The following is a 24,408-nucleotide window of genomic DNA, read 5'->3' as shown; positions in this document are numbered from 1 at the left end:
CAGCTTGAGTCCAAAATAACTACTTAGAAGTTAGAGCTATCAATTCAAGCCTTTTTGCCAAATATAAACAGACAAAATGACACTCGTGAATTGTAAAACATCCTTGGGAATTGTAGCAAGTGCACAAAACAAACTGGTCTATGTCCTTTCTCAACCAGCATACTAGTACATTTCTTTATTATATAGATTCAGTCTTTTTTTTCTTTTTTATTTACTGTTTGTGCTTATAACTTACTCCTAATTGTTTAGCTTCATTTCTTCTTTTGCAAGACCTACAAGTTCAAATTTCCTAACATTGTATTTCTTGCATTCTATAAATCATGGACTCTGACACGGATATATACCGATTTAGTCTTTTAACGAGTCTTTAAAACTTGACTAATTGGTGTCCAAACAAAAAACGTCTACTGTGTAATTAGATATTGTTAAGATGTCTAACACGTGTACGAAAGTGTCAAATGTATAAAATGTGTCCTCACTTTGGAGAAACGTCCATTATTCATTGTTTTTATTGTAATGTCTTGTGAATCTTTTATAATTCAATTCAAGGTCAAATATAATAGGAAATGGATTTTCTACTGTAATTGTGTCATGATGTAGTTACAGTTGTAGACCGTTCGATTTAAATCAACAGATGAGATCATTTGACTGTGTGAATAATTTTGACCATTAGATAAAAAATCAACGGTTGAGATCAATAACTGTGGCAAACTGCTACTGCAGTGAATCCAAGTCTCATCAAGACTCATTTCTAGCTCAAATCAGAATATTTAAATCATAAAAACTTGACTACTCTCATATTATGATAGCCAATTAAACTAAACTAAATAGAAGGAAAAGAAAGAAAAAAAACAAACAAGAGATGATGTCTTGGCTCCTATTGGAAAGACAAGTTACCAAAGACGAGAGAAAATGACACAAGAAAAACCAATTTTCTACCCTTTTTGTTGGTCATATAACTAAGTCTAAGTTGTCCTTCCAAATCATTCAATTGAGATGATTGGTTGTCTTTTAGTTTATGTTTCCATATCTTAAAAAGAAGATTTTGTATGAAACCTAGTCCACCTAACTAAGTATCTATGTCAGTCTCTATTCTGATCACAACCGTCCAACAGTAATCAAACAATGTGTAACTTTGACTTTCACTTCTCTTGCCACTACTCCCTCATGCATATTTAATTAGCAGCTTAATTTAAACCATTCTTTTTGAACTTTAGCAGACAACCACTTCTTTTAAAACCAAAATTTGGCACAACTCACATGTCTTCATGGAACTGGATTTATCTCACAAGCGTGTTCAATTCTTGATGCACCATATTAATAAAGTTGGTAACTACAAAGGATAGTTTGAATCTTAACCTATACAAGGATTAAAATGATACTAGTAGTAATAAAATGATACCATATCGGCTAAAAATATAATAAGCAAGTGCGGTCAGCTGACTCCATTGCCTCCACATTGAATTTGTGTTTGACTAAAAGTCCATTGCTAGGGTCTGACTTAGTTTGTTGCGCATAATGAGTTTGTAACCTATTAGTTCAATTCTCGCTAAACATATTCTTCGAAAAAGAAAAAAAATTAATTGTGACTAATTACTTGTATAGAGGATTGAAAGTCCTTAACTTTGTAACGATACTGTTAGATATAACTGAAGATTTGTTAGAACGAGTTAATTAGTTGCTTTGCTACGTAATTAATTAATATCAAGTTAATTCTAACGAATCTTTAATTATATCTAACATGACTCTTTAATCTTACTAGAGAGCCAAAGATACTAATTACGATGAGTTACTAAAAAAATTTATGCATATATAATACTGTGCTATTATAGCATAAACTACATGTATTTAACAAATATAAAAAAAGCTTAGCTTACACATTGTCTGCTCCAAGACCAAAACGTTGAATAGTGGCTGCTTTCACGCATGTCTTTGTCTTTTTATTTCTTTATTAACCAGCACAAAAAACCAGACTAAATCAAAACCCGATCAAACTGTATACATAGTTCAATCTCAATCACATTCCCTAATTAAATTCAAATCTATGAAGCACGGACACTTCTCAAATTAGGCATTTCTCGGTGTCGGATACACGTCGGTGTCAGATACTCACATGATACCAACACTTATAATTACATTGAATTGTGTCACTTTCTAAAATTATCATAGGTGTTAGTGCCTATGTTATGTTCGATATTTGTGTCTGTGCTTCATAGATTCAAACAAAACAAGAAAACATGAATTATAAATTTATTGAGCTAATTTGTAAAGCTAACAAAAGTAACACGCACAAAAAAGTGATAAAAGACAAAGATTTAGACATTAGATTATTCATTAAGGTATTATAAATGTACACGGACTCAGATCTTTATGGTTCAGAGAAGCTCTGAGCTAAAGTTTCACAGTTCAGACAGAGGCACAGAATCATTGAGAGAGTTTCTGAAAAATATGGATGAGGGAATGTCAGGCTTTTGTATTAGAAATGGAAGTGTTCGTGGCAGTAGTGGTACAAAATGTGGGCGTTGGAATCCAACTACTGAACAAGTTAAGGTTCTGACTGAACTTTTCAGTTCAGGACTCCGTACACCAAGTACTGATCAGATTCAAAAGATTTCTAATCAGCTTAGTTTTTATGGTAAGATTGAGAGTAAGAATGTTTTTTATTGGTTTCAAAATCATAAGGCTAGGGAAAGACAGAAGCGTCGTCGTAAGGTGTCGTCATCATCAGATGACGATGATGATAGTAATAAGGATGTGTTTCGTCGAGCAAATGTTATGTCGGTTAATTCTTCTACACAAAGTAAGCACCTTTTATGTTAGTTAGATCTATGTACTAATATATAAGGTTTTAAATTGTAGTTGTAGTTATTATCATGGTCGCGTTATATATGATCTATAATGTTAAGTTGATGCAGTCTGGCTCAGGGATAGAAGGTATATTTCCTTCTGTCCCTGACCCATAGCCTGAATCACAATATTGAGTTGCGGTAACACAAACATTAAGAGCTTGCTATAGTATATGGTTTAATGTTTTCTTACCTTTTTTTTTTTTTTTACTTTTTGATTCTTTTGGCAGATTTTGCTCAGGTCTATAAGGTTTCAGAGCCAAAGAGGGTGATGGAGACACTAGAGCTCTTTCCCTTGAACTCATTTGGTGAATCAGAGTCAAAGAATTTGAGGGTCTATGCAAATGAATGCAGGGATAATATGTTTTCATACACAATGAGGGAACAAATGGATCACCCACCATTAGATCTTTGTTTGAGTTTTATGTAATCTTGGAATTAATCTTTTTTGTAGGCTGTGGTTGCAATCAAATAAAATACATTATTGTTATGTTAGGTTTAGCCTTCACAAAAAGAAAATTAAGGTTACAAGAACAAGTCATCTATCTTAGATTTTTACTCTTTATGGACGAACTCAAAATAGAAAATGAATGATACAGAGAAAATTTGAACTTGAGACCTTGCTGTTAAGATTTTTACTCTTTATGGACCAAATTGCTGACTAAGTGTTTATATATTAAAGACAATCCTCACCTTACAAAAGTTTGTAAGAATGAGTTAGGCCCAATACTAATTTCTAAGACTTGCAAGAAAGATAACACTCCAAAGTTCTAAATCTTCACTACCAGGCCAATTTGCGTGTACTAATTAATTTAATCTTATTTTATTATCCAGTGATTAATCTGATTAGTTTAGTTCCTTGTAATAAATATTGGACATTCTCATCTGCATGGTCGTTCAATTTGGTTTTTCAATATGTGGGTATACTCTGTTGGATTATATCTATAGTATAAATAAATTTTGAATACTTGGGATTATGACTCACGAGAGATGTGACAATGAAATTAATGCATAAAGGATATATGCCATGATAAATTATTCTCCCATTACAAATGAGTCATGCCTCGGGTCTGTTCCCATCTTTTGATTATCACGAACCATTTACACACACACACACACATGTTGTATAGTATATAAAAATGGTACCAAACCAGGTTGGAAGTTTCATACATGGTTGTCATCTAGAACTAATCCAAATTATAGTATTACTCTGATTCTGAAGACCAGTGTTAACTCTGATTCGTATGCTATGTGAGGGAGCTGGTCACGTGCAAGTGCAAACCAATTAAGAAAAATAATTACTTAATCATAATTTCAATGGAAAAATATTAGCAATTTTTATTTTTGTCTAGTATAACCTATTAGGCCGAAGCTAAAAAGCAGTTTTGTTGTAGTATATGGAGAAGTGAAGAATTCAGCGTTTGAATTTTAATCTCTTCAATAATACTTCTAAATAATAACTATCAAATATACTACCGTTAGGTGACTAGTATATATTTAGCAAATGTTAAACATATGGTTAATATTGTTAAAGAACAATTAATAAAACTAAGTCGGAAAGATGTCCCTCGTACATGATCATGAAGAACGAGTTAGAGTTGGGGAGGAGGATGTAACAAAAAAAACTCAAAAAAATTAACTATATTTAAGGAACATATAGTTAATATTGTTCCTTATATAGGATGTTGTCAATTGTATTAAAATTACAAAAAAAAAAACTCTCAAATATTTAAACTAAAAAAAAAAAAAAAACTCAAATATATCTATTATAATTCTTTGGACAAGTTGACTACAACAATTAGTCAAAAAAAAATTTTGACTACAATAAAGCATATTTGTGGACCAAACAAAAGATACATTTGAAAATAAAAATGACTAACAAAAAAACATGTTGAAGGATCAAAATAATTGTGTATATATTAGCATATTATAAATATATTAATATTATTATAAATACTAGCGGGCCAGACAGGCGCGTTCCGCGCCTGCCTGTGTCTAACTTATGTAATTTTTTTTTTTTATGTTATGAAATTAAAAATGAGAGATTAATAAAATTTTACAATTAAAAAATGTACCTTATTTAAATTTCTACAAGAATTGTGATCGTTGAAAATAAGAAAGAATCATTGTGCAGTTATAATATATTACGCAGTTATAATATGTTACGTACTTGATGCCTTATTAGATCTATTGTGTTATTTGAATTTAAAATTTGAATTTAAAAGGGTAATTTGGACAATATAAAGAATCCAACCCAAACTCACTTATCCTTTTTATATATTGTTATAGATGAAATTAAAAATGAGAGATTAATAAAATTTTGCAATTAAAAAATGTACTTTATTTAAATTTCTGCAAGAATTGTGATCATTGAAAATAAGAAAGAACCATTGTGCAGTTATAATATGTTACGCAGTTATAATATGTTACGTACTTGATGTCTTATTAGATCTATTGTGTTATTTGAATTTAAAAGAGTAATTTGAACAATATAAAAAATTCAACCCAAACTCACTTATCCTTTTTATATATTGTTATAGATATTAATTTTATTATAGTCCTATATCTGGCTCCTGTATAATAAGTTTATGTCCCTGGTTGAGTGGTTAGAGTACTAATTGTATTTTATCTATTTGTTATATATAGTGGGTTCAATACCACTTGTACTCTGTTTCATCTCCTTCTATATATAATTAATGAAAACTATTTGCCGTTAAAAAAAGAAAAAGGTGGTATGAGTGTGAGTACATGTACCTTAGTATTTACTCTGTCTCATACTCGCATAATATAAATATATATGTATATCAATTTTATTTATATTATTATATAAAAATATATGTATGTATATAAATTTTAATAACTTTAGCATTATCAAGATGAAACATTAGCACGATTAATAATAACTTTATTAACACAATGTGAATAAGTCAACATTAAAATCCTTGACGACTTTTTAATTCTATTAAAAAAAAATATAATTTATTTTATTGCTTAGTAGAATTGTCGATAATGGGTCCCCGTGAGCTTAGCTCAAATGGTAGGGACATCAGCATTTTATATGCAGGAGCTGGGGTTCGAACCCCGGACACTTCACTTATCCATCTTTAAAAATGGAATTTCAAGCCATTAATAAGACTACTTACTAAAAAAAAAAAAAAAAAAGAATTGTCGATAATGGATGCTGATATGACTTATGAGTACTTGAGTACCCAGATAATGCTGATATTATTATGTTTAAATTAAAAATAAAATTTATATAAAAGTATTAGATAATTCACATTTAATTGATTTTCTCTCATTCTCATTAGTTAAATATGACTACAATCATACATTTCAATAATAATTAACATAATTTTCACCAAAAAAAAAATGTACACAACTATATGTCAATCAATATATCTTGTAAAGAAATAATTTTTTTTTTCACGTATTAAATATGAGTACATGACCCTTTGAATCATATATGTTATGTGAGATTGAATATTATATATGATTGAAATACAAAGTGATTATATATTACCCCTATTTTTTTTTACGAAACCTCGATTATATTATGTATTTTTTTTAATAATTATGTATCTTTTTTTTACAAGATTTATGTATCTATTATTTATCAAATAACTTATTATATTTAAATGTCCACAATCTTAGCTCAACTGAAAGAAATGTCAATATTGTTAGGTCGAACGTCATTTTGTCTATCTATTGGAAAAAATTATTATATTTAGAATAATATCGTATAAATTTTTGCTATATTATATTATTTTACCAAAATATAATTACTTGCTATATTATTATTTAATCAAAATATAATTACTTATTTGTTTTGTTTCTCACTTGTTTTTATCAATTCTTTTTGTATTTATTTTTTTTGCACACATGCATAAAAATAAGAGACGTTGTTGGGAACAAACGAGTATTAAAAATTATTTATACTGGATAATCAATTATTCAATCATGAACTTTTGCTTGTAAAAAAGAGTATAAAGAGTATGTCATTTTAAAAAATAATCACAAGTGTAAATAATTGTTACTCCTATAATTATTAACATATACTATTATAAATTTTTTTGATAAAATTGAATTTTTGAATTGACTAAAAATTAAGTTTTTGAATAGTTAGATATGCAAGTTTAAGTGATTTTACTGATTTTATAGGGAGTTAAATCATATTAACTCACTTTAACTTTCGATTTTGCTGAAAATAATTTTAGCTCCAATTTGACACGAAAGTCATACGAATTTACGATTTAAAATGAAAATTTAACAACCTTGCTCAAAATCAATCAAAGCAAGAGCTTCCTCCGACAATCAGATAAGATAAAGATCATGAGAGTGTCTAATAGCAACCATATTAATAATAATCACCAAAAAAATTATTTCCACAAGAACATAATGAATGGACATCGAGCAAGTTGAAAACCATGTTTATTACACAAAATATAAGTGACCGAAGCTGCTATGAATTTGAAAGGAAGTCTCCAATAAGCAGACATGTTTCTATTACTATAATAATAAATGGGTGTAAACATTTTAATTTTATTGCATAAAACAAATTTATAATATATATAAGACTCAAGCCTCATGTTCGAATTTATTTGATGTTACGTTGTATATCAACATTTTAATTTTGCAAATTTTCAACATAAAACACAAAGTTGATGATAACAAGTAATTAAAATGAAATATTTAAATCACCTTACGATGCAAGTTTTGAGTAACTTGAAATCAGTAATAATAAAAACTTGCATTGATCCCTAAACTATTATGCTATCTGCAATAAACTTGTGGAATAGTTTAGGAGAGTGATAAGATCAACAATAGACCAATGCTCGAAAACAGATAATAGATTGAACACCACATCTCCTCCATACATAGTATCTAATATTAAATCTACATATTTTTAATCAAACTGATTTTAATTAAGCTATTTTTTAAAATTACAAAAATTATGAAAACAATTAACCTCTAAATTTTATCATCGTTATTATAAAATAAAAAAAAAGATTTGTCATTATCATTGATGTTTTGAATATTTTTATCACATAGTTTGTGGGAGATCTTGTTCAAAAAAAAGTTTGTGCAAGATATAGTTTTTGTGGGCTTGTAGTCACAAACCCAATTTAGTTTGAACACTAATATTTGGGCCAGTAAAAAAAAAAAAGTACATCTTTCGTATTCGTGTCCAACACGAAAAAGGAAATAAAAGAAAAACAGAAGTAAAAGCAGAGGGAAAATTAAATCTCAGAAAATACTGAACAACAAAGAGCGAAAGAAAATCTAAGCTTCAAAGAAATCACCATGGATGTGATAAAAACTCAACAAATCTCATCTCGATCGATCGAGAAAGTGGTGGTTCATCCACTAGTGTTGCTCAGCATCGTCGATAACTACAACAGAGTCGCTAAGGATACACGTAAACGTGTCGTCGGCGTTTTGCTCGGTTCAACATTCAAAGGCACCGTTGATGTTTCCAATAGCTATGCTGGTTTGGATCTTTTCCCTTATCTAACAACACTTTATGTTATTTATTATTAGTAGTTATTTCACTCAATGCCAATGCTTTGTTGTTAAGTTTTGTGCCCTAATTTTAGCAAGGGAAAGTATAGTTAAGATTTAATTGATCCATGTTGTTAAGAGCTTATAGAAATTTATTAAGATTTGTTATATTTGAATCCAGAATGAACAAACTTGATTTACGACTTAGGAGCAGTGTATGTGCTTGTCTGGATTAACTTATTTTTAAGCTCATGAGAAATAGCTTATGCAAATTAATATGTTTTTATGTTAATTCATAAGTTCTCACCATCGGAAATTGTATCTTTATAAGCTGTTTTTTCATAAACTACCTTGACAAACTTATAATAATACATAAAAGTTATTTATTTGCATAAGCTAATAAGTCAATCCAAAGTTCCAAATGGGCCCGTGTAAGTTTAATCTTCTAGGTTTTAATACTTAATGTAATGCGTGCTTCTATGTTCTGGTCCACATGATACCTATCCTATGTAATGCACATATTTATTAGCAATTTCTTGGAGGCATGATTTTGCATGAGATGGATCAAAGCATGCTGACTTGTTGGCGGAAATCTTAGCCTTAGATTTCTTTATGCTTTGTTTGGAGGGGAGGGGAGGGCTTTGGGGGGAGAAAGGCAGAGGAATAAAATAGAGAAATCTGCTCTGGGGGCAATGATAAATGAATGCTTTTGATTAATATATTTTTAATTTTGAAAATATTATAACAGCATAGATTAAATTTGAATAATTCAAGTAAACCCTCAAAAAACCTCCTCGGAAACAATTTTTAAGTTCCACTTGCTCCTTCCCTTTTTTTTAAAACCCTTCCCTCCCTCCCCCTCCAAACAAAGCCTTAGTGTAGTTTTGTGTGATATGATTGAAGGGTTGCGTTAGGAGGTCGATAGCCAATTTAAAACTCTAGTATCTACGACAGTTCAGTGTGATGGTTGAAGGATTGTGTTAGGCAGTTGACATCCAACGTATGACTTAGTTGAAATCTGCATGACAATTTTGTGTGCTGGTTGAAGGTTTATGTTAGGCACTCAAAATTAAACGTAAAACTTTGTCGAATCTCTATGGCAGTTCTATTTGATGGTTGAAGTTTTTTTTAGCTTTTGCGTTGTCTTATTTATAATTTCAAAGAATTCTTGAAGAATCTGTTTTCCATAGTGTGTATAAGGGATAATGAAGTTTCCTGTGACACGTTGCTTCGTTGGTCTGTTTTCTGAGTTGGATATATTCAATTGGATGTGTAGAATTATTACTTCAAATATAATTTTGGTTCAGATGATTTTATCATCTGTCACTTAGGAATATAATCAGCTAATAAAATATGTTATGTTAATAGTATATCTCTCGCTAATTGGTTCTCTAATCGACAGTGCCCTTTGAAGAAGATGACAAGGACCCTAGCATTTGGTTTCTCGACCACAATTACCACGAAGCAATGTTTTCCATGTTTAAGAGAATAAATGGTATGAGTTGGTAGGTTTTTCATTTTCTTGTACCTTTGTCTCCATTGAGTATCTGATCTAAACAAATATTTTTTTTACAGCAAAGGAGCATGTGGTGGGGTGGTATAGCACTGGTCCAAAACTGCGTGAAAATGACCTCGACATTCATGGGTTATTTAATGAGTATGTTTTATGAATTAAAATCTTGTGGAGAGTGATATGTTTCAATACTGTGCATTTACTTTATTTAAGCAATAATGTCCCAAAAATATTTGCAAATTTAGTGGCTTGGCAAATTCTTTACCCTAATAAAAATATTGTCTTTATTTGGTTGGAACTTTATACAACATTTCTATGTGTTGATATGAGTCTGTTTGCCTTTTGCTGGATTTATTGTCTTCATCTGTACTTAGTATCCTGAATCAATCTTTATCCAAATTGATCTTGCTTAAAACTGTTGCAGCTATGTTCCAAATCCTGTGTTGGTTATAATTGATGTTGAACCTAAGGAGTTGGGAATTCCAACAAAAGCATACTATGCTGTTGAGGAGGTTAAAGAGGTAGAATTTAAGTCCTTTATATTATTGCAGAAGTGACTCTTCTCAGTCTTCTGCATATATGATGGTGAAAAAGAACTAGTATTTGCTCGATGCTTAATTGTTAGGCACGGGAACTAATAGATAGTTTATTCTGAATGCAGAATGCTACTCAGAAAAGCCAAAAGGTCTTTGTTCATGTGCAATCAGAGATTGCTGCTCATGAGGTTGAGGAAATAGGTATGGAAATCAGAGTTTATTCTGTAATTTTTCTCTGGTTCATTTTTATTTGGTTTGTCTTAAATTGGGCTTTTGAATTATAACCATATACTAGTTGCTGAACATTTAATCTTTTATGAATTCTTCTTATCCTTGTTCAGGAGTGGAACACTTGCTTAGGGATGTGAAGGATACAACCATTAGCACCCTCGCAACCGAGGTTTTATATTTTCTTATTTATTAATTTATTTTCTTTTGTTTCCTTTTTCTTTTCATCATGCAATCTCTTTGGATATGTTGTCCCTGCAATGATTTTATGGTTCATTTTAGTGAAAACAATGAATGCAGATTCCTCACACTGTTGCTTTTTACATAGGTGAGTGGAAAACTTACAGCCTTGAAAGGTTTGGATGCAAGACTTAAAGAGATAAGGAGTTACCTTGATCTTGTTATTGATGAAAAGCTTCCCTTAAACCATGAGATCCTATACCATCTACAGGTTTGTTTCTCACAATCTTGCATATTAAATACTGATTGCTTGGTCTCTGCGAGCTTAACTCGGTTGGTAGGGACAATGCATTATATACGCAGGGGTCGGGATTCAAACCCCGGACACTCCACTTATTCACAAATTCTATAAGGGTGAAATTCTAGCCACTAGGCTACTTGACCCAAAAAAAAATATTGGTCGCTTGGCTTTGTCATCAAATTGTTTGTGAATGTGCCAATGTGGATATTCCCCACCTCTTAGATTAATTATTTTTTATTCTAAGAGCCCAAATAGTCAACCGAGACATTACCGGCCGGAAGAAATAATTCCATGGAATAGTACAAGTTTTATTGTTGTTTCTGCACCATTATTATTTTTTCACCATCTAATTTCTTGTTGTATTTTGTTAGGATGTGTTCAACCTGCTACCAAATCTTAATGTCACCGATCTTATCAAGGCTTTTGCAGGTTAAGATTTGTGATTTGATTGTATGAATATGATGTTTTCTGAGTGTCTCTCCTAGATTGCTGATCCCTGTCTTACATGTGCAGTGAAAACCAATGATATGATGCTGGTAATATACCTGTCATCTCTCATTAGAAGTGTAATTGCACTCCACAACTTGATTAACAACAAGGTGAGATTCACTATCCTGAATTTTTGTTGAAGTATTATTGATCATTTCTCAATTTGGCTCCTATATTTAGGATTCATCATGTTATATTTAGGATTAGGATTCATTACTGTGATTTATGACTTTTAATATTTGAAATGTAATTTCAGATGCTCAACAAAGAACATGAAAGGGCAGAAGACTCAAAACCTGCACCAGTATCACGTGCAGCTGCATAAGGGTTTTTTAGGGTTGTGATGCTTTGAGCTCTAAAGGCACCATGAATGATTCCATAGACCGGGATTCTTACAACTTAATCGCTTTTGTCGGTCTTCTCAAGCATTTCTGTAGGGTAGAGAATTACATGTAACATGGCATAATGATGCTCTTACATCAATTCCCGTGCACTTTATTTATGTATGTTACTCTTCTATTCTATGATCATTTTCTTAGTTTAGTATCTTTGTTAACAACCATTGAAGAATTTATCCTTTTTCTATAAAAATTGAATTTGACAATTGTTATTCACACGCCCTATTTTCATGTCCTAATCCTTTTTTACAAGCAAATAAACCTCCACCCCTCACTTGGTCACTTTTACTTCCCCTCTCCTGCCAGCTACCTTCCATTCCCACTCCCCCATATAACCTCTTCCTCATAAAGCACCATTCCCCCAACCGAAGAATCTCAACATTCACCCTTCCACCATTGTTTATATATGTTTCCTTCAAAGATGGAAGACACAAAAATATGGTGCTTGAACCTGGTGGGTTATAGAGTAAGGTCTGGGGGCCCCAATAAGGTGACAACTGACAACCACGGTTGCGTTCCCTTCGTACATGATTAAGCTGAGTTGCGGTAGAAGGATAAAAATAAAAGGGTTATACTAACCGGAGTTCGGATTCTCTCCCGTGGATTATCCACCGGAGGAGATCTAGTTCAATCCTGGCCACCCATTTGAATTGAAAATAAAAATAAAATCAAAGGATGAGATTAAACTGTTGGAGGAAATGTACTGGAGGGAATCTTTTTCCATACTAACTGATACTTCTAAGGTACTACTTAAGGAAAAAAATAAAAAAAATAAACAAAGATTTAAGTGAAAAAGGACAATTTATATAGGTTCAAGACATTGAATACATAATTGTTAAAGAACTAGTGTAAGACCCGTGCATCGGCACGGTGTAATTATCTTTGTTAAAAAAAGAATTTTTTATATATAGAATAAATATTATCAATAATGTAAAAATAAAATAGATGTATCATAATTTTATTATAAAAAAAATGTGTCACAATTATTTATTTATCAATTATAGGTGTTTTTTTATATAGATTTATGATTAGCAAATATTTGTACCTTTTTACTGTATTAATGATCAACAAATTTCATGTCAAAAAAAAAAATGATCAACAAATTTGTAAGACAAATAATGAGATTAGATATAAATTTAATACTACTAATACAAATAGTAATATAAAACATTACACTTGAATAAAATTTTAGATAAGGTTACTTCATACATTCATCCATTTTATAAACATGAGTTACATCTATATTCATGAGTTACTTATGCACGGGTGTAAATATCACTATTTATTAAAAATAAATATAATGTGTAGTTTATTTTGCGGTAAAAATATTTAACATGTAGTAATAGTATAAAAATATTTAATTTTTTTGTGAAAATGTAATATATATATATATATATATGGTCAAATGATGTAACTTTATGGTGTACAAATTAACGAAATTAGTTTGTTATTGATTATAATTTTCAACATTTTTAAAAACGGTCCGTTATTATAAAAATGGCTGCGACAAAACGATATAAGTGGTGTTTGTTAAAGTTTTTTCCGTTTTAATAGTGAATAAAAATGACATAAACGACCGCGGCAAAATGATGTTGCGCCGTGATGAAACTCCGTTACAGCTGTGGAAAATAGGATGAAACAAATTTATTAGTGACAGCGTTTGGGTTAAATTCGAAAAAAAAAAAATGAAAATGACATCCGCAAAAAATGCCATGCGTTTAAGATCTCTACGTATAACTACTTTTAAGATCTCTGCGTTTAAGATCTCTTGGTTTTTTGTTGTTGGAGGTGTCTTACTTAGTTTTCTCTTTAATTATTATGCTAATTAAATAGTGTGTTCTCATGTTGTATTTCGTTTTGTATAAGAAAGGACTTTATCACTTTGTTCATGTTTTTTTATTACTTTGTTCATTGTGAAAAAAATAACCTCTCAATATGCCATATGATTCAATATAATGGCATGAAATGAAACATTATGTGTAGCTAATATTTTCTTTTTAAAATTATAGTTGATAACGGCAATTCCATGATGACAATTGATCATATGTGATGCTATGTTCTTAATCACTGTTTTATGTTATTTTGAACTCATTCAAAGAATTTATGTGCCAAACACCTAGCAGGAATATCCCCTTCATCATATAGTATAATGGTAAAAAAAAAAAGGTTAATATGCTTTTACCCCCTGCAAAGTAGGCGAGTTTTGCGTTACCCCCTGTAATTTTTTTTCTTGAGATTACCCCCCTGCAAAATTTATTTTTTTGATTTACCCCTTTTTGCTGACGTGGCATGCAAAAGTCAACTGCCACGTCAGCAAAGTTCACTGCCACGTCAGCAAAAAACTTGACTTTTTGCCTGCCACGTCAACAAAAAGAGGGTAAATCAAAAAAATAAATTTTGGAGGGGGGTAATCTCAAGAAAAAAAATTACAGGGGGATAACACAAAACTCGCCTACTTTGCAGGGGGTAAAAGCCTATTAACCCAAAAAAAAAATAAAGCACCATATAAAAGAATGAATTTCATGTGCTTGATGACATGATCTCTAGCCATAGTGCAAGAAATGAAACACCAAACCAGTTAGAAAGATCTGATTCAAGTAATATTCCAATTTGATAAAGCTAGATTTGGAAAAATCAAATAAAAAAGTGAATAATTGATCTGGAAGAGTAAGTTGTTTTTTTTTACTAAGAATCTAGAAGAGTAAGTTAATAAGAGATATCTTCACTTGAGATTGGAGTGTCAGAATCCACATTAGAATTGGTGAAAATCAAATAGAGAAACAAAAATGAAATAAACAATTTCATCTTTTTTATTGTTGAGTGCTTTCTTCACATCTATTATTCCTTTTTACTTCACTTCTAGATACATGCTTTAGAAAGTTGGGCAATAGTTTGGTATTTATAGACAAAGAATTTGAGAAGGGAAATTGAAAATAAGATCCGAATATAGGTATTTGTGTGAGACGTATAAAGTTTGTGAGCTATGAAAATAGAATATAAGAATAATGTAACAATTTAATACTGTTTAATGATTCCAAAAAAGTAAATAAAAATAATATAATCGATTCTTCTCTAAAAATGATTAAAAAAAATGCACACTTCAGTTTTTTTTTTTTTTTTGTAATCATAATATTCAGTTCAGTTTTTATCTTCTTCTTCTTTAACAATTTAGTTTGATTAAAAAATGCACAGTTCAATTTTAGGTAAAGGTAGTTCCGATTCAAAACTCAAAATTAATGTACCTAATCTTTATACCAATTCAGTTTTACCGAATTGTTATAATGATTCAATTGGATTTGTTCTTTCTTTCTAAGTTGAATCATGAGCAGTCCTAGTTATGAGAGCAGAAATACAAAGCTCATGTTGATGAAGGAATTAATATAAGAAGAATAATATTGAGAACATTTACTATAATAATAATTCTAAATAGAGACACACGCACATATAATGAATGTAAGTAACTATAAGTACACTGTGTGGGGTCAATCAAAACTACATTCTTAAATATGATACTAATAAGCATGAGCAACAACCTTCACAAATATGTGTAGATATTTTTCTTAGCATAGGACTCAGTCCCGCAAAAATAGAGAAACACACATCTGATTTGATCAATCCAATTCATAGAGAAACAACAACAGGATAGCAAAGAAGCCTATTAAATGTTGGAGTTTGTCCAACAAAACAAAATCGGTTAAAATAACATTGAGGTGGAGCTACATTCAGATTTGTGTTGTGATGTCAAGAAGAGCCATGCCATGATTCATCAACTGTCTTATTAGTGGTTGCTACTGGATAAGTTGTTTGATATGATGCCCTAGCAGCAATATTGTACATACAAAAATAGCAGTTAGTATGGATCCAAAACATCATAATAGAAAAGTCCAGTCATAGTTATAGTCTATCACTCTACTTAGGTTTGAGACTAACCCAACTTCACAAACCCCGATGAATATAGGATAAGCTCACATGTCACAATAAGTTCTGTATCAAATTCAATCCTACAAAACCGACATATCTTAATCTATGTAGCACCGACACTTCACATGGAATTTGTGTCCGCTGTCTGACATGTGTCAGTGTCCATGTAATTACAATCAATTATTCAATTTTTTTCTTCAAATTATTACCAGCAATCGACATGTTCGTGTTATTGTTGTGTCTATATCATAGATCTCTACTAAAAAGCTCCATCCAAATTCTAGACTTTAATTCTATTGACAAAGATCAAACAATCAAATACTTTAAGATTTTCATCATTTGATTGAGAGAGATCTGGCTTACCTATTCTTCCTTTTCTCCAAGAACCACTGAAGTGAAGCTTTCCTAGTCATTGGTAAATTTGAAAATATGAAAACAAAAGTCATGAATGCAAAAAACACAAAGTAAAACAACAAAACATTATGATACAAATCAAGCATATCCTCTAAAATATTATACATCCAAGTTACTATATTGACAGAATTTCTTGGAAGAAATGATAGATAAGCAGCATAGTTGTCGGTGGAAAAAACCATAATGTCTTTAGCTTTTTCATCTGGAATATCATCAAGCACAATCACTTTCCCGTCATAAAAGATTGTCATTTGTGCACATTTAGTTTCTTCCTTTTTAATACCCTTCATTACACTGTAAGGGTGTGTGATGTTCAGTGAAAAAAAGGAATAAAAAATGACAAATGATTCCTAAGTAAGGAATAATGTAATAGTTGAGTACTGCTCAATGATTCTTAAAGGAATAAAAACTGACAAATGATTCCTAAGGAATAATGTAAAAGGAATAAATACTAAATCTTATGATCTTATCCAATTTCAAAAGCAAAGTATTATGGAGAAGAACACAATTGGAAATGTTGAAGCTGAGGTAATTGAAAACTCTCATTTTTGGGATGAGTAGTGGTGTTAGTGTGATTCTGCTTATAGATTTCAAACAAAAAGTAATCTAGTCGTAAATGACCATCTTTTAGCTAATTGATTAGAGTCAAATAATTAACCAACATCAAATAATTTTCAAGTAACTAAATAATGGCACCTTTTTTAGGATATTACAATGAGTTTGATGATGGAGTTCCACTTCATTTTGGTAAGCTTATAAATCTAACTCATCTTAATCATGCAAATTGTAGTTTGAAAGGCCTAATTCCACCTGAGTTAGAGTGGAGTTAGAGTGGTGCCATATGCCTGCACATTCCAAATAGAAGCATATTTAGTTTATTTTCAATAAAACTTCAACAATATTCATAGGGAAGGTGTTAACTTTTTCCATGAACTGCACAATATCTAATATGTCCAAGTTTAACGAAACTAAAATAAATATGTTTCCTGATCTCATTTTGCATATGCAAGTAAAATTAAGATAGAATCTGACCTTCAACCTAAATCAATCTGACCATTGAGTAATCTGGTTTGGGTTCATTTGTTTTTGATTCCATATCCATTCATTCCTATTATGCCACAATCATCATAAATCAATTCACCACAGCCTCGACTTCTCACGAACAAATATCTAGCACCACTTCTGCTACTGAATTCATTCTTTGAACTCTGTCCCAAATTTGAGGCCATAATCCTGCTGTTTGCCAGCTCTGAATACTCATATCACACTAAAAAAGAAAATGCCAATCACTCTCCACCGAATCATTACAAATTACACAGTTTATAGGACAAGCATTGAAGGATTAAAAAGCGAATTCTGGGCCAAACATAAATAAGTCACAATGTGCATTAGCGTCAGCTACCCTGGGCCTGTGGATGTGAAAATCAATACCAAAAAAGTAGACATCTAAAACTAATAATAGACTAAAATATAGCTCACAACAACTTTCTTGTCAATATAACTTGTGAGTTGGTTCAAAAGGGTTCTTAAGAGTTGTAATCAATGGCAGCATCATCAAATCAAATATGAACACATGCAAGAAGAGTAAAACAAATTTCATTTCACCATACACATTTTGAAATTTCAATAATTAAATCTCCATTCGAAATTTACAGGAGCATAATGTGCTAATTTTAAACTCTTAAAACAACTTCATTAACAGCAAACTTTAATTTTAATATATACAAAACCAAAAACGGAAGCTCGCATTTACAATCTATATAAATATAAATATCTACATAAAAAGAATAATTACATAGGCATTGAACATCATTGCTACCAAGATAAAGAAGTACATTCAAGAAGCTAAAACAAATGTCAATCTACTTAAGATCAAGTTTCTGAATAATTATTATGCTTTGTGCTTCATATTCACCTTAAAACACATTTTTTTTAACTCCATATGGATATTATCAGTTTAAAATTACTAACATCATGGCAAACAGGCTGATTAGAGAAACAAAATAGTAGAGGAAACATTAACAATGGAAGAGCTTCAGCAGCAAGTAAAGAATAACAACAATTAAGACTAATCCAAGGAGCATTCTTGTTTTTCGATCCTGTTTCAATTATAACTACAATTGTCACCTGCAAGCTTCATAGTTGAAGCTTCTTTTGCAACCTATGTTATTTAGCAATATAAGGTTAGAAATAATCACAGCGAAGTAAGACACGTCTTAGCTTTGAGGTTTACCCCACACTTCAACTAATGATTATGACAAATATTAAATCATATTTCACCTTCTTACCACAATATAAATAAATTTTAAACAAATATTATGATAAAATGGTGAAATATTATTTCAACCTTTATTAATTATTACTACAATATATAGGTTTGCAGCATAACCGCGACCTCAGTATAGCAAAAGTCAGGTTACCTTACCTCAGTTCCAGTTATTCTCATAGCAATTCCTATGTCAGCAAGCTTACGTGAAGGTGCACCATTCACACCATCTCCAGTCATTGCAACAATCTCTCCCATTTCCTTCAATAGTCTCACAATTTCTTCGTTGTGTCTAGGCTCGGCTCGAGAGAAAACCTTGCCTCATTCTCTCAACAATAATTTAACTTGTTCTGAATGAGAAAGAGACATGAATTATTTACCTGTCAAACTCTAAGAAAAATTTGATTTCCTTACAAATAGCCTCATTTGTTGACTTATTATCTCCTGTTATTACCATAACTCTAATACCAGCTTGCTTACAATCCTCAATTGCTTTATGAACTTCCTCTCTAGGAGGGTTCTAATCAATTCAATTATAAACTTTAATTAATATCTTCAAAAATTTGCATCACAAGAAGATTGATAAAGCTATAGTGCAAACTTACTCTTAAACCAACAACACCAGGAAAAATTAAATCACTTTCAATCGATGATGAGTGTCTGCATAATAGTCTGAGAATTCTCCCAACTCATCTTTACACGCCAAACCTAAGCAACACAATCCCTTCAAACTCATCCCATGGAGTCTTTGAAGAAGACCTGCTATTTCAATTTGTTGTTGCTTTTTAACTCGATATGCGTTATCATAAAAAGGTTAAAGAATGGTTAATCAGATAGAATTAGCATTTGTAAGGCTTAAACAAATTGACTCGTGTAATCTTAAATATATTGTAAAAGTCATACACATACTCATTGATGCCTCTAATAGATTCCTGAGTATGTACAGACAATACATTATATCTCAAAATTAGTGCATATATCTTATTGTCTAAAATAATTAAAGCAAAAGCAACCATGTAAGTTCATAGCTGTCCAATAATTATAAAAAATGATAAATCAAACACACGCACACCTGCTTTGGCTGGCCATTTTTACCAGCAATGGTTGTGACTGACAATTATATATCCGGTTTCGGTCCCATCTCCATCTACCAAGCCAATGACTTCCATTTTCTGCATTTAGATTTAGATCAGCAATTTTTTACATTATTAGACTGCATATTCAAAAAACCAGATGCTTATTCAATAAGAAAAAATGAAAGAAAAAAAATGTGTTAACCTTATGATCATTGCCATTGCTAGTGATATGCCACAGTGGCTGTGTGTTATAGTGAAGAAAGGGAGGACCTAGTGATAACCTTTGTTCTGTGTGAATGCTTAAGTGACCCAAAATCCTTAGGCCTGAAGGTAATTGGAATATCAATGTAACTAATCCCACTTTTTTCAATTTTCACAGACTTTGCAAGATCAGCACCTCCGATTCTAACCTCACCAAAGAAATGTTGGTCGTTGTTCGCCGTCTGTATATAGAATAGGAATAAATTTGTTATACATAATTCATTAACAGAAAGGAATAACAAAAATTGAAATATCGGATTATCAAAATTTATATCAGAAAACCAAGAACCATAGTAGCCATGAGAGAAAATGGAGAAAATACATAATTTTCGCATATAGAGTAAACAAAATATGCACCAACTGAATTATTATTTTAGTCCAACAAATATGATCACTCAACTCACTCGAAATCGTGACCGTGATTCCTGACGGAAGAATAATAAGAACACAACTTAAAATTGTAGAAGAATCGCGCCCTCTGAGTGTTGCATTCTTTTAGTAATACCCAAAAAGTTTGGCTTAAGACTAATAGGTGAACTTAATTAACTCGAAAAATTCATTTCATCAAAGATATATTCTATGTGGACTTGCTAGGCTCATAATCATTTTTAATGATACATTCTATTTTTTCCAATGGTAACAGGGATGCCTACATATTGTTAATTATGGTTCACTCTCATTTTTTAAATATCTTTACTTACTCGAATATATTATCATCCACTATTATTTTCTATTATTGAGTTTTAATTGGTAAAATATATTATCTATATCCCCTAATTTTGTTACTAATGGCTGTGAAAGTGAAAAAACATGACCATAAAAACCAAAATATTCATCATATATGAGATTCTACAAAAGAATATCATAAGGAATATAGCAGTAAATTAATGAATGCAAAACAACCAAACTTCTTTGAAAACTCGAGAGTAACTATTTAACAAAGCATTGGCACAGACAAGGATATCGGACACGAAACTGACACGTTGACACCGCTATAATTGAATTTTGAGAAAATAATATAATTCAATGTCATACACTACATCCCTTCGACATGAAGGGTTGGCGTTACATAGCCTGAAACAATCGCAAACAAGCAACATGTGTGTATGTGTGTTGTAAAAAGGCAAGTAAAACTTTGAAGTTGGTTAAGGAAGTTCAAAATTATACAAATTTAAAAATATAATTTTCCAAGTTAAAATAATTCCTAACCTGATTTATCCGTTAGAGCCTGACAGAACATCGAATAGGCCACAGCAACTCAACCAAGAAGTCTTATGCACTATAAGTGGAGCAGATGCTACTGGAGGCTGCATTTCAATACAATTCAGCAAAGAAAAGCTTTTAAAATAATAATCTACACAAAAGTTCAGAAACTAAAAGTGTCTTAACGAAAATCACACACACTAGTAAGTTCAAGAGTACATTAAGAAAAGCTTCTATATAGGTTTGTTAGACATTTTATCAAACATCTACAATGCATTTTATCTCAATTACTAATTCTATTTTTAACCCCATTAAACTACCCACCCCCAAAATCAAATAGTTTAACTAAAATTGATATTGGGATAACAACTCACAATATTTTAACAATTTGGCATATAGATTTGCAAAAGGAACAATATTTCAAGTGCATGAAATGAGAAGAGAACCATGTCTATTATGCATAAAAGCTATGGTAGAAAAAATAAACACGGAGAAGATGAAACTTTACCAAGAATTGATATGAGGAATCCTTACAACTCTAACCTTCATTCTCTCTGCTTCCTACCTGGATATAAATCAGAAACCAAATCCAATGAAGAATTCATTACTAAGCAACTTACAATTAAAAGCAACAAAAACAACGGAATGAGCTCAAATCCGGGTGGGTACCCATTAGAAATCCCAAAACAGAGAAGATGAAGAACTGATCGAGAATGGATTGTGATGGAAATGGAAACTATCAATTGTTATTTATAGGGAAAGGGATGAAGCAAACAACATATTGATTACTAAGAATCTTGCGTTCCTATTCACACCTAGCAAACAGGGAACAAATATTCCTCATATATTCGAAATGGATCGAATCTTATGTAAACAGTTACAAAATTTCGAAATTCAAAAATGGAATAGAAATCAAAGAGATATAATAGATTATTAACCTTTCGAACTGCTACAGGTTTTGGAGGGAGGAGCCGAAATCTGAAGAACAACACAATTTCGAATCGCAGCAGCGTCCTTTGAAATGCACAGTGACGAAAACGCTGAGGGAGCTCCAATTTGAAATACTCCAACCTCAGCCCCTCTCAGCGCCTCCACAGTACTTTTAGTAATGGTTTCTATTGTTAATATATAGGATATATTTTCTTTCTTATTTCCTTAACTATTTATTTATCTATACTAATAATAATAATAAAGGGAATACTCAAATTTTGGTGTAGCCTTTTTTTGTAATTCCCATAATACCCATAACAGTTTTTTTTTTTTTTTTAATTTCTTCTCAACTTCAATATTTTTTTAACTTCTATTTTAGTAATTTCTTCTCTCAAACAAAAAGTAACTTCTATACTTTTTTATTTTCATCAAATCATTTACATTTTTTAACACATTTTATTTTCATAAAATTGGGCCACACAGACGGGCACGGAACGGCCACTAGTTTTTATAATGGAACACATCATTTATTAAGTGCACGACACTACTATTTGTGAGAATTTCTTTTGTCGCTCTACCAGTTTTTCACGCGCCTTACGAGTTTTTATTTTTACCATACGAACGTTATAAAAATGAGAAATTTGAGTAAAAAAACACCCTATATGAAATTTAAGATTTTAAACGTCGGCTGCTTAAATAGCGTGTTAAGGTTCAAACTAACCTTCTTAGTATTATTCATCATCCACAATGGTCTTATATAGGCAAGACACCTAATACAAGCCAATGGACCAAAGTACACCAATTACACAATGGGCCTAAGCCTATAATGAGGCCCAATACACAACATATCCTTCCCTAATTGTATAACTATACAATTATCAATCAAAGGAAGTAAATAAGATAACAAAACTAACACAAAACAAGCTACAAAAAACAGATGATTCTAGTGTGCTCATAGGCGTGCTCAACTGCTGATAGGCCTAAGAAGCAGACAGGCCAGACAAGGTAAGCCAGGCAAGGCAGGTTTCACACGCAGGCTTACTTTTGAGCAGCTTTCATTCCCAACTCTTTCTTTAACCTCACAAAAGTGTCTAGCTTCAATGGTTTTGTCATCAGATCAGCTAATTGTTCCTGAGAAGTGCAATACTTGAGCTCCACAATTCCTTCTCTTGCTAGATTTCTCAAGAAGTGAAATCTCACATCTATATGTTTGCAACGACTATGCATAATGGGATTCTTTGACAATTTGATAGATGAGCTGTTATCACAGTAGATCATAGTAGTATTACCCTGACCAATTCTCAAATGCTTCAAAACACTCTTCAGCCATATATATTGACAAGCACAATGTGAAGCTGCAACATACTCAGCCTCAGTTGTAGATAGTGTTACAATGGGCTGCTTCTTTGAAGACCATGATATAGCACCTGATCCAAGCATAAACACATAGCCTGATGTGCTCTTTCTATCATCCAAATCTCCTGCATAGTCAGAATCTGACCATCCAACTAGCTCAATTTCTTCAGCAGAGTGATTATACATAATACCATCTGTAAGTGTGCCTTTCAAGTACCTCATGATTCTTTTTATGGCTACAACATGCATCTCAGTTGCCCTATCCATAAATCTAGCAACTAAACATACAGAGTAAGCAAGGTCAGGTCTTGTAGCAAGCAGATACATTAAGCACCCAACCATCTGCTTGTACTCTCTAGCATCAGCAGCAATTCCACTTTCATCCTTGACAAGCTTGCATCCAGGCACAATTGGGCTGCATACTTCATTGCAATTCTCCATTCCAAATCTCTTTAGTATTTCAACTGCATATTTGTATTGGCTTATGAACATACCTTTCTCAAATTGGATGACTTCAACTCCAAGAAAGTATTTCATTTTTCCTAAATCAGTCATGGCAAATTTCCTTTTCATTGATTCCTTGAAAGAATGAACCATATCCATGTCATTACCAGTACAGATTAAGTCATCAACATATAAACTCACAATCAGAATTTTCCCACCATCACCAAATTTCACAAACAATGTATATTCATGAGAGCACCTTTCAAATTTTTCTAGGTTGAAGTAGCTTTCAATTTTACTGTACCATGCTCTGGGAGCTTGCTTCAAACCATACAATGCCTTTTTCAGTTTGTATACCTTGTTCTTGCTGCCCTTTTGATAGCCAAGAGGTTGCTCCACATAGATATCTTCATCCAATTCACCATGTAAAAAGGCACTTTTTACATCTAACTGAAACACATTCCAGTTTTCCTTGGCAGCCAAGGCAAGAATAGTTCTTATAGTATCCCACCTTGCAACTGGAGCAAAGACCTCATTATAATCAATT

At 31.6% G+C, this 24,408-nt stretch overlaps 2 protein-coding genes and 1 long non-coding RNA gene across 42 annotated transcripts; 2 read left to right on the top strand and 1 right to left on the bottom strand.

Annotated features, from left to right (window-relative positions):
• Positions 1–2,397: 2,397 nt before the first annotated feature.
• On the top strand, positions 2,398–3,306 carry LOC123899084 (WUSCHEL-related homeobox 7-like). Its single transcript, XM_045950141.1, has 2 exons — positions 2,398–2,800; positions 3,077–3,306. The coding sequence occupies exons 1-2, from the start codon at positions 2,449–2,451 to the stop codon at positions 3,274–3,276; spliced, it is 552 nt and encodes a 183-aa protein (XP_045806097.1). The 5' UTR covers positions 2,398–2,448; the 3' UTR covers positions 3,277–3,306.
• A 4,726-nt stretch (positions 3,307–8,032) lies between these two features.
• LOC123899431 (26S proteasome non-ATPase regulatory subunit 7 homolog A-like) lies at positions 8,033–12,138 on the top strand. The gene is made up of 10 exons (XM_045950552.1): positions 8,033–8,334; positions 9,748–9,840; positions 9,921–10,002; positions 10,283–10,379; positions 10,520–10,595; positions 10,736–10,794; positions 10,951–11,073; positions 11,475–11,532; positions 11,617–11,702; positions 11,849–12,138. The coding sequence occupies exons 1-10, from the start codon at positions 8,148–8,150 to the stop codon at positions 11,915–11,917; spliced, it is 930 nt and encodes a 309-aa protein (XP_045806508.1). The 5' UTR covers positions 8,033–8,147; the 3' UTR covers positions 11,918–12,138.
• Positions 12,139–15,433: 3,295 nt separating this feature from the next.
• On the bottom strand, positions 15,434–22,292 carry LOC123895258. 40 transcript variants are annotated; one of them, XR_006804163.1, is made up of 13 exons: positions 22,070–22,262; positions 21,801–21,946; positions 21,640–21,696; positions 21,138–21,235; positions 19,870–20,110; positions 19,664–19,763; positions 19,197–19,350; positions 19,046–19,111; positions 18,751–18,941; positions 17,358–17,734; positions 17,022–17,170; positions 16,275–16,316; positions 15,434–15,807 (listed from the first exon to the last, which is right to left on the bottom strand). It is a non-coding gene; the product is annotated as an uncharacterized LOC123895258 (long non-coding RNA). The 40 variants fall into 40 exon arrangements; XR_006804158.1 differs by having other exon boundaries at positions 17,358–17,592; XR_006804176.1 differs by having other exon boundaries at positions 17,358–17,592; positions 18,751–19,111; positions 22,070–22,268.
• Positions 22,293–24,408: the final 2,116 nt, after the last annotated feature.

The sequence above is a fragment of the Trifolium pratense genome, linkage group LG7 (genome assembly GCF_020283565.1).
Source record: "Trifolium pratense cultivar HEN17-A07 linkage group LG7, ARS_RC_1.1, whole genome shotgun sequence".
Lineage (NCBI taxonomy): Eukaryota > Viridiplantae > Streptophyta > Magnoliopsida > Fabales > Fabaceae > Trifolium > Trifolium pratense.
The sequence above is the reverse complement of the archived record's forward strand: the minus strand, read 5'-3'. Positions and strand labels throughout refer to the sequence as shown.

Excerpts from the sequence above, each read along its gene's own strand:
- LOC123899084 (XM_045950141.1), top strand. The coding sequence starts at position 2,449 with ATGGATGAGGGAATGTCAGGCTTTTGTATTAGAAATGGAAGTGTTCGT. Across the intron at positions 2,801-3,076 it reads GGTTAATTCTTCTACACAAA|ATTTTGCTCAGGTCTATAAG; the intron begins GTAAGCACCTTT and ends TTCTTTTGGCAG.
- LOC123899431 (XM_045950552.1), top strand. The coding sequence starts at position 8,148 with ATGGATGTGATAAAAACTCAACAAATCTCATCTCGATCGATCGAGAAA. Across the intron at positions 10,003-10,282 it reads ATTCATGGGTTATTTAATGA|CTATGTTCCAAATCCTGTGT; the intron begins GTATGTTTTATG and ends AAACTGTTGCAG. Across the intron at positions 10,596-10,735 it reads TCATGAGGTTGAGGAAATAG|GAGTGGAACACTTGCTTAGG; the intron begins GTATGGAAATCA and ends ATCCTTGTTCAG.